Source organism: Lontra canadensis, unplaced genomic scaffold (genome assembly GCF_010015895.1).
Source record: "Lontra canadensis isolate GAN:19392208 unplaced genomic scaffold, GSC_riverotter_1.0 scaffold6, whole genome shotgun sequence".
Taxonomy (NCBI): domain Eukaryota; kingdom Metazoa; phylum Chordata; class Mammalia; order Carnivora; family Mustelidae; genus Lontra; species Lontra canadensis.
The window spans coordinates 9498790-9509376 of NW_022631000.1; the positions used below are offsets into that span (position 1 = coordinate 9498790).

General features: G+C 38.3%; 1 protein-coding gene across 1 annotated transcript; it reads right to left on the reverse strand.

The window, feature by feature from the left end:
* Positions 1–1694: 1694 nt before the first annotated feature.
* RETNLB (resistin like beta) lies at positions 1695–3258 on the reverse strand. Its single transcript, XM_032852649.1, has 3 exons — positions 3096–3258; positions 2549–2626; positions 1695–1960 (listed from the first exon to the last, which is right to left on the reverse strand). Exons 1-3 carry the CDS (start codon positions 3217–3219, stop codon positions 1833–1835), a joined length of 330 nt encoding a protein of 109 aa, XP_032708540.1. The 5' UTR covers positions 3220–3258; the 3' UTR covers positions 1695–1832.
* Between the last annotated feature and the right edge of the window lie 7329 nt (positions 3259–10587).

The following is a 10587-nucleotide window of genomic DNA, read 5'->3' on the forward strand; positions in this document are numbered from 1 at the left end:
CCATTAAAACAATGCCTGTCCCTCACCAACTATAGGAAGTGGGATAGAAGGCATGAGAGGGAGCTGACTCAGACTTGATAGTAGACTAATTTATTTGTTCAGTGCAGCTCTTCCATGGGCCAGGTGCCATTCTAAGCACGGGGGATTCAATGATATGCAAATTAGACAAAGTTTCATCTTTCATTGATTACAATGTCAGATAAATATGTATTTTAAAGTCCAGACTAAAAAGCATTAAGAAGAAGAAGGAGGAGGAGAAGGAGGAGAGGAAGAAAGAGGAGGAAGAGAGGGAGGAGGAGGAGGAGGAGGAGAGGGAGGAGAAAAGGACAAGAGATAGAGCATGGCAGAAAGGTTTCTCTGAAATAGAGATGATTGACCTTGTGTGTGAACTGTGTAACTACCTGGAGGATGTGAATTAGAAAGGCCCTGAGGTGGGAGGTGCCGATTGCTTATAGGAACACCAAGAATTCAGATGTGGTCAGGGTGAAGGATCAGAAATGAGGTCGGATATATTTCCAGTGGCTAGATGCAGATCATGTTGGCCATGATAAATATTGGGATTTTATTTTCTGTGTAATGAGAAACCACTAGAATGTGTAATTTGGAAAGAAGTATGACATGATTTTGTTTTTTTATTTTAAGAGACTCACTCTACTTGTCATAATGGGGTATTGAGTTATTATTGCACCAACTAATAGTACACAATTGAACAAAACATTTATAATTCATTTCAATAAGTAATAAACACAAAAGGTGTATTTTGGAAATGTATTTCTTAATGAGAGAGATGGAGCTGCTTTTTTTTTTCTTTGAGTAGTTTATATATCCATGAACAAATAATCCTAGAGAGAGATGAGATTTAGAGCCAAGTGTATTTTTCTTTTTTCCTTTTCATAGTCATAAGCTTTGAGATGACAACTTCATAATTAAGTTTGCAGGGAGGGAAAAATTTTATTGTAGTAACATTCACTTCATTTGAATTCTTTTTGAGTTATTTGTTAAAAATCATACTGCAACTTATTATTAAAAATATTTTTGGTGGTCTACCAATTGATAACTAGATGATATCCTTCTTCAATATTGTGTCAAACACTGGAAGTCTCACAACGTATAAAAGGACTTGTTACCCAGTCACCTGATCACTCAAACTTCATGCCAATATTTTGAATCATTCCTTTTCATCCTGCAGATATTTGTACCCTAAGTTGATGAATCATGGTAAGGTTCTATGGTAGGTAAAGGCTGTATTTTTCTTTTGTTATGGGAGAGAAAGACAATGGCAAATTCATCACTTGGATCAAAATAGTTCTCTGACACAAAGTTTAAGGAACAGTATATACACAAAGCAGAAATCTAGAAATTTATTCTTTTAAAACTGTCGTTACCTGCCCCCACCTTGGAAAGTCTGCCTGCAATTAGTCTGGAACCCACTGTTCTACTCAGTGAGATCCATGAGTGCATGCATGTTATTTATTTTCTCTGCACTTCAAGTGCCAAGCAAAATGCCTGGCACAGCCATCATCCTTTTGTTAAACACTGAGGGAACTAGGGGACTGGAGTATCAATCTCACTTTTTCCCATTCTCCCCCATATTTTTCCTCATCCTTGCTGAAATGGAGTAATTAGGATGCTGGAGAAATTTTCTGGCTAGAGCAATTCTAAGCTGGGACAGTAACATCAAAAATACAACCACGAGAGATGCAAAAATTGTCTTTACTACCCAAGAAGCAGGTTGTAACAAATGAAAGGGAAAGTTTGAGTCAGTTTTCCTGTTTGGCGTACGGTTTCATTGCAGTCATGGTCACACAGCTGGGTTCTCATCCTCCTCCACCTCAGGTCAGGTGGCAGCAACGAGCAGTGGTCCAGTCTATCGTGCTGCACTGGCAGTGGCATGTGGTTTCTCCCCGGATATCCCAGGAACCACAGCCATAGCCACAGGCACAGCCAGTGACAACCATCCCTACATGGGCACATGAGACACAGAAATTAGAATGCTTGGGTTTTGAGATGAGGGAGGTATACGCCTACCATTTTTCATTTCTGTGCAGCCCAATGATAGATACAAGTTTTGCAGGGCTGAAAAGTAATTCAGTTTTAAGAGCCCTCTTTAAGGGGAAAAAATACAAAAATTACTAAAACAAATTTAGGTAAGGGCCATGGAAGAGACCTGTGAAAGTGAGGGGCCTGGGCATTTCTTCCCTTAGATTTATGATATATTTACCTCTATGCTAGCTCTACCCACCCAAACAAGAGAATAGATTGGGAGATGAATGACAGGGGGAAATGATAGGTGACAGATCATAACAGGACAACTGAGGGAAGGGAGGCTGGTGTGTGAAGTCATGAAAGGGAGGTGGGAAGGGAAGAGGCAGAAACTCAAGAGCCCTTGGTAGCATTGTTAAGGGAAATGAGAATGGACAAGAGATCACTGGGAACCAAGAGTTATGACTCAGCCCCAGGATAATACAAACATGAGACAGGGGAAAGGGATGGTCAGGGGAGGGCATAGGGCATCTTACCCACCATTCCTCCTCATGGAGTTATTTACCTGCAGGGCACGAGGACAATCTGCCTGAGCTTGTGATACTGACACATGACATCTTTTTTGTTGGAGAAGTACTTATCTCTGAATAGAAGAGAAGAAGGGATATTGCCCATGATATCTATCTCCCATAATCCCCTTCCAAATCCCCTTTTACCTCAGAGGTATCTATGTCCATAATTATGCTACTCACTAGCTTTTAAAGTTTAGTTTCCTCATTTGTAAAATGAAAGTAACAGTTGTACTTACTTCCTAATGTGAAAATTAAGTAATCTATGTAATGTTTGCATTATACTCCATTCATAATGAGTATTCATAAGTTATAACTATCTTCCTCTTCATCACCAACATCATCAAGCTATTATCATCAGGGAAACCTGCAGTTTTAACCAGGAGTCCAAAAATGATATGGGAGTAGAGCTCAGGGCAGGAAGATTAAGCTTGAATGGACTTAATAGAAGTTGAGTATTTCAGGATGGAATAAATAAGTTAGGTTTAGGGATAGGAGGCATAATCAGGGGTTCTATCCCACTCCCTGCCCCCAGTCAATTACCCAAGCCGTTGAGAACTTCTTTTATCTTTGTATCCACAATGGAGTCTAAGGAACACGGAGCAGTCCCTGGGATCATCAGCTGGACGAGGATGAGAAGGAGAAAAACGCAAGAGGTAGACTTCATCCTGTAGAACGGCAGTGTCCTGGGGATGGGAGGAAAAATAGAATGCTGAATTCTCTGAGCTCCACTATGGTTGGGAAGGAAGAGAAAAAAGCACATGGAGAGTTTCAAGAGAGAACAGACAGAGGAACATCAGTATCAGTATGGGAGAGCTTGGATCTCTCCCAAGTGGCTTGAAGAATTAGAGGGTAGCTGCAGAGCAAATTCACTCACCAAGAAGTTCAGAAATGGTCTATAAAGACTGATCAGGAAAGGTGGTTTTATATATCCTATGGTATTGACCTGGAACCCCTCAACACACAAGCAAGAACAACATAAAAACACACTCCCCAGTACATCTTCAAAGAAATGCCTGCTAGGGTGTGACACACAAATGTGATAAATTCAGTGTGTCTATGATAAGCAACAGCTGCTTTTGCTTTGGTTCTCAGCCAGAACTTTCTGTTCTTCCTCCTTTCTGTTCTTCCCTTTTCTTTCTTCTTGGCAACCCCAAAAGGCCAGCACCTAAGCCTTCTGTTAACATCCCCATGTTAAAGGCCTTTTGTTTGCTCCTTCATCAGGAAGAGGTGACTTTAGGGTCTCAGCAGAGCCCTAACTGTCACCTGTGTAAACATCATTTTATTGTCCCTGGCTAATCCCATCTGTGAGAAAGTAACAGAACATCTGATTAGCACTGGTTTATAAACAGGGAAGTTTATTGTTTAATTAACCATAAGCATAGCCTTTGATTGCAAGGTTCTTGTTGGAGGTTCAATAGGGTCATTACCAGCCTGAACTTTACCCCTTTGTTCCTACAATCCTCAGTTCACTGGATTTTTATCCTTGATCACTCTCTTGATAGTCCCAAGGTGGCAGGCATCATGACAGCCTCAGCCAAGATCCTGAGCAGGAAGGAAGGAAGGACTGGGGTAAGGCCATTTTCTTTGGAGGCTTTGCCTTTTCATTTTCGAAGCAAGATTTCTCCCTAGAAACTCGAGCAGATTTTCCCTTATATTTCATTGTTCCATTCTGGGTCACATGATCTCCCTTTCTAGTGTGGCTAAGAAATTGAGTAGACTTCTACAATCCCTTATATAAGACCCTTGGGCTCATAGGTGATTTATTCTCTAGGATGGGGCACATGGTCACCAGAATTGAATCCCATGATTCGAAAGCAAGATGAAGCAGAGAATGGCTGTTGGATCACCATTGTTGGAGGCAGTCAGGTGGGGAAACCCAGCCCTGCTGCTGCTGTGGTGGTCCTCACTGCCTCTTTCCCTAAAGATGCCTCCAGGGACCAGCTATTTCTTCAACATATCTCTCTCAGGAAACTTTGAGAATGGGGCTCCATGACACTAGAAAAAGTCAAGGATGTTTCCTTAATGCCCAGGTAGGAGCTGAGGAGACAAAAGAGTAATAAAGAGCAGGAAAGAGCACAGACTTATATTTACTATAAAAGTTGGGTACAGCTGTCCCATTTGTTAATTCAATGACTATAAATCTTCTCTATATAAATTATGGCTCTGGTGACTCAGCAGTGGAGAATTTTTTGCCCCCTTGAGACTACACTCTAAGGTGGAAGATAAATATATAATATGTCACATATTGAAAAATGCCTTGAAAAAAAGAAATGAAGTCAGGGCAATTGGATATACTTCTGCATTGTTGCATATAATGCAGTGTGTTCAGAGAAGACATCTCAAAAAAGATAACTTGTAAACAATGACCTGTAGTTGTGTGGGGTAAACCATAGAAAAAGCTGGGACAAATGTTTTAGGCTAAGGGGCAAGCAAATATAAAGAACCCAAGGCAGGGAGATGGTTGGTGTGTTGAAGGAATAGTAACAAAGGCAGTATGGCCAAAGAGAGTAAAATAAGTAAAGCAAAGAGAAGTGATGAAAGTGGTCAAAAATACAACTGGGGCCAGGTTAGGTTTACAGCACTTGTAAGCCAACATAAGGGCTCTGGGTTTTATTGTAAATTTGATGGGAAATTATTGGAGCATTTTGTTCAAGGAGTGATGATATGGCTTATTTATATAAGATCATTTATGTTTTATAAAGCTTACTAAGGCCACTGCTATGGAAGAGACAGAGGAAAACAGGTAAGCAAGGAAACCCAGCAGCAAGGTTTTGCACAGTTCTGGGTACCAAATAGTAGTCAGAACTGAGTAAATTTTCATTACGTAGAGAAGGTTGAGCCTCTTAAGTTTTACTGATGCACTGGGTATGACATATAGGCAAAAGAGCGTAATGAAAGATTGAGGTTATATTCTAAATAACTTGTTGAAGAATGATGCCATTTGCTGAAATGGGGACCCCTTGGGACAGCATAGATATGGCAAGAACATTAAATCGTATTTGATCATAGTCAATTTAATATGCCTATTAGACATCCAGCTTCGAGCTGTGGCATAGGATTTGAGTATATAAGTCTGGGGTTTGAGGGAAAGGTGAGAGTCAGAGATATAAATTTGAGAAAAATCAATCCACAGATGAATATAGTAGCATAGATAATTTAATTAAAAGAGTGAAAACTTTTTTAAGCGAGTCAAGAAAGTGATAGACTGGGAGGCAGATGTCCGAAAGAACATTGATTTAAGATTTGAATTGAACTGCATTGACTAATGGGTTTGTTGAGAATGGCAGGGAAAGAGAAGAGAACAGGATCACAAAAGAGTATGTTTGGGTTACAATGAGCATGGGCAACAGGGAGAGTGACCATAACCTCTGGGCAAAACCTGTAGTCAGCAGCATGCCTAGCATATTTGACACACAGAGGGGATCACTCTAACACTCCTCTCCCTTACATAACCAAATTATTTCCAGTAATAATTATGCAATAATAATTATTTCTTAATTCATTCTCTAGTTTTAAAACAAATAAAAAACATTAAAAGAACAGATGTCCATTTTAAAGCTTATGTTTAAATTTTTGTGTGAATTAAAAATTTCACTTACTGAACAAAAAAATATTATACCACTCAGTTTGCATACTCTTTGGGTTTAAAATTTTAAACACAATTAAACTTCACATAATTATATAGAGTGACCAAATTGATGTAATTTAAATACCATTAATTATTCTTTACATTCACTTGTCTATCATTACTTATTTAGATTAAACTATCTAACTGCAGGAATACATAGCAGGATAGAAGTTGTAGACACAAAGGCAAACGTGAATGTTTCTGAAGTGTTATGAACTTACCATAAAAATTGAAATGAAGGCATATCACAAACCCCAAGGTTGGTAGATGGAAGGAAATAATAATGATTAGAATAGAAATAAATGAAATAAAAACTGAAAAAAAAAACAGAAAAAGAACAATAACATTATAAACTGGTTCTTTATTCGGCACCTGGTTGGCTCAGTTGGTTAAGCCTCTGACTCATTTTTGGTTCAGGTTGTGATCTCATGACACAGGAGATCAAGCCCCTGTCAGTCTCCCTGCTCAGCAGGGTATCTGCTTCTCCCTCTCCCTCTGACTCTCTCTCTCTCTCTCTCTCAAATAAATAAGTAAATCTTTTTAAAAAATTACTGGTCCTTTGAAAAAATAAACAAAATTGCTAAGCTTTTGGTCAGAGTCATAAAAAAAAAAAAAGTAGAGAGGAGACCTAAATAAATAAAATCAGAAATGAAAGAGGAAAGTAACAACTGACACCACAGAAGTACAAAGGATAATAAGAGACTACTAAAACAAATTATATGTCAACAAATTGGACTACCTTGAAAAAACTGATAGATTCCTAGAAACATATAATATTTCAAAGCTGAGTCAGGATGAAATAGAAAATTTGAATACATTGATAACTAGTAATGAAATTGAATCATTAATCACAACAAACAAAAGTCCAGGACCAAATGGCTTCACAGGTGAATTCTACCAAGTAGTCAAAGAAGAGTCAATACCTATTCTCAAATGATTCCAAAAGATAGAAGAGGGAGGAAACCTTCAAATACATTCTATGAAGCCAGCATAACTCTCATACCAAAACAGATAAAGATGCTACAGATACAGATACTACAGAAAAAAGAAAACTACCAGGCAACATCCTGATAAACATAGATGCAAAAAATCCTCAATAAGATATCAGCAATACATTAAAAAATAATTCATCATAATCAAGTGGGACTTATTCCAGGGATACAAGGTTGGTTCAATATCCACAAATCAATCAACATGATACACCACACTAACAAGAGAAAGGATAAAAGCCATATGATCATTTCCATAGATGCAGAAAAAGCATTTGACAAAGTATAACATCCAATCATGATAAGAATTCTCAACAAAGTAAATTTAGAGGGAACATAGCTCAATATAATAAAAGCCATATATGACAAACCCATAGCTAATATCATACTTAATGTTGAAAAGCTGAGAGTTCCTCTAAGATCAGAAACAAGACAAGGATGTCCACTCCCACTTTTATTAAACATAATGCGAAAAGTCCTAGCCATAACTATTACACATACACACACACACACACACACACACACGCACACATGAAATAAAAGGCATCCAAATTGGTAAGAAATAAGTTAAACTGTCACTATTAGCAGTTGACATGACACAATACATAGAAAACTCTGAAGACTCAACCAGAAAACTTAGAAGTAATAAATAAATTCAGTTAAGTTGCAAGATACAAAATTAACACACAGAAATCAATTACATTTCTGCACACTAGTAACAAGGTAGCAGAAAGAGAAATCTGGAAAACTATTTATAACTGCAATTAAAAGAATAAAGTACCTAGCATTCATTTAAACAAGGAGGTGAAAAACCTATAGTTCAAAAAGTATAAAACAATTATGAAGATGAAGACAACAAAAATGGAAAAATATTACATGTTCATGAATTAACATTGTCAAAATGTCCATACTACCCAAAGCAATCTGCAGATTCAATGCAATCCCCATCAAAATACCAACAGCATTTTTCGAACTGCATAATACTAAAATTTGCATAGAACCACAAAGGACCCTGAATAGCCAAAGCGATCTTGAGAAAGAAGAACAGAAATGGAGGTAACACAATCCCAGATTTCAAATATACTACAAAGCTATAATAATCAAAACAATATAGTACTGACTCAAAAATAGATGCACAGATCAATAGAAGACAATAGAAAGCCCAGAAATAAACCCATGCTTAACTGGTCAATTATCCTATGACACAGGAGGCAATAATATACAATGGGAAAAGATAGTCTCTTCAATAAATGATGTTGGGAAAACTGGACAGCTACATGCAAAAGAATGAAATTGAACCACTTTCTAACAACATACATAAAAATAAACTCAAGTGAGTTAGAGAGCTAAATATGAGGACTGAAATCATAAAACTTGTAGAAGAAAACATAGGCAGCAATCTCTTTGACATTGGCTTTAGCACGTTTTTCTAAATATGTTTCTTCAGGTAAGGGAAATGAAGGCAAAAATAAACTATTGGGAGTACACCAAAATAAAAAGATTTCACACAGTGAAGGAAACCAAAAGCAAAAAGGCAACCTACTGAATAGGAGATCTTTGCAATTGATACATATGATAAAGGGCTAATATCCAAAATGTATGAAGAACTCATACAACTCAATATTATAAAAATGAGCAATTCAACCAAAACATGGACAGAGAATTTGAGTAGACATTTTTCCACAGACATGCAAATGGCCAACAGACCCATGAAAAGATGCTTAACATCAGTAATTACTAAGTAAATGCAAGTCAAAACCACAATGAGATATCATCTCACACCTGTCAGAATGGCTAGACTCAAAAACCAAGAAATAACAATGCTGACAAGGAGGTGGAGGAAAGGGAACTCTTGTGCACTCTTGGTGGAAATGTAATCAGTATAGCCACTGTGAAAAACAGTATGGAAGTTCCTCAAAGAATTAAAAATAGATATACTATACAATCCAGTAATTCCCCTATTGGATATTTACCCAAAGGCAATAAAATACGAATTTGAAAAGATATATGCATCTGTATGTTCATTGTAGCATTATTTACAGGAGGCAAGATATGGAAGTAACCCAAATGTCCATCAATAGATGAATGGATAAAGCTGATGTGGGGTGTATGTGTATATGTATTATATGTGTGTGTGTGTATGGAATATTAGTCATAAAAAAGAATGAGCTCTTGCCACTTGCGACAACGTGGTTGGATCTAGAGGGCGTAATGCTAATTGAAACCAGTCAGTCAGGAAAAGACAAATACCATGTGATTTCACTTAAAAGTAGAATCTTTAAAAAAAAATGAATCAACCAATAAACCAACAAACAAAAAGTGGAAATAAACCCATAAATAGAAAAAACAAACTAACTGTTGTCAGAGGAAAGGGGAGGGTAAGCAAAATGGTGAAGGAGAAAGGGAGATACAGGTTTCAAGTTACAGGATGAATAAGTCATGGGGATAAAAAGTACAGCATAGGGAATATAGTCAATGGTATTATAATAGTGTTGCATGGTGACAGATGGTAGGTACACTTGTGGTGAGCATAGCATAATGTATAGACTTGTTGAATCACTATGTTGTTCACCTGAAACTAATGTAACATTGTGTGAACTATATTTTGATTAAAAAAAGAAAATGAAGGTTGAGCTCAGAAACCTGGAACCCTTTCTCTGCCTTCTGACAACACTTTGTCTCTTCTATCTCCCCTTCCCCTGTTTCTACACCAAAGTGGGTGTGGCCTGCATGACTGGCCTCTAGACCATCCTTGGTTCCTCCTGCACCATGGCTCCTCCTCTCTTCACTGTCAGGGAGCAAGACGCACCCCCTAGACCTTCACACGTCCCACTCCAGATCACCCCACCCATGTCTGAGGTTGGATCCACAGTTTGCTTATTACTTCTTGGCTTACCTTTTGAATTTGTCAGAGCACAACTTGAAGCAACCTCCCTAAGAAAGGAGTGTAAAAGAGATAGAGGAGTCAAGATGGTGGAGGAGTAGCAGACTGAGATGGTATCAGGTCACAGGAGTTCAGCTAAATAGTTATCAAACCATTCCAAACATCTACAAACCCAACGGGAGATCAAAAAGAAGAAGAGCAGCAATTCTAGAAACAGAAAACCCAACACTTTCTGAAAGGTAGGACGTGCAGAGAAGTGAATCCAAAGTGATGGGAAGATAGACTGCAGGGGGAGGGGCCGGCTCCTGACAAGTGGCAGAGCAATGGAGCACAAAATCTGAACTTTTAAAAGTCTGCTTCATTGAGGGACATTGCTCCAGAGACTAAGCAGGGGTCCAGCCCTCGTGGGGACAGTGTGGTGTCAGGTCCCATGTAGTGACAGAATGATCGGGGTGTCTGAGTGCAGCAGAGCTCTCAGGTATCAGAGCAGGGAAGCTGACGACAGAGATGGAGCTAAGGAGTGAGCTCTCA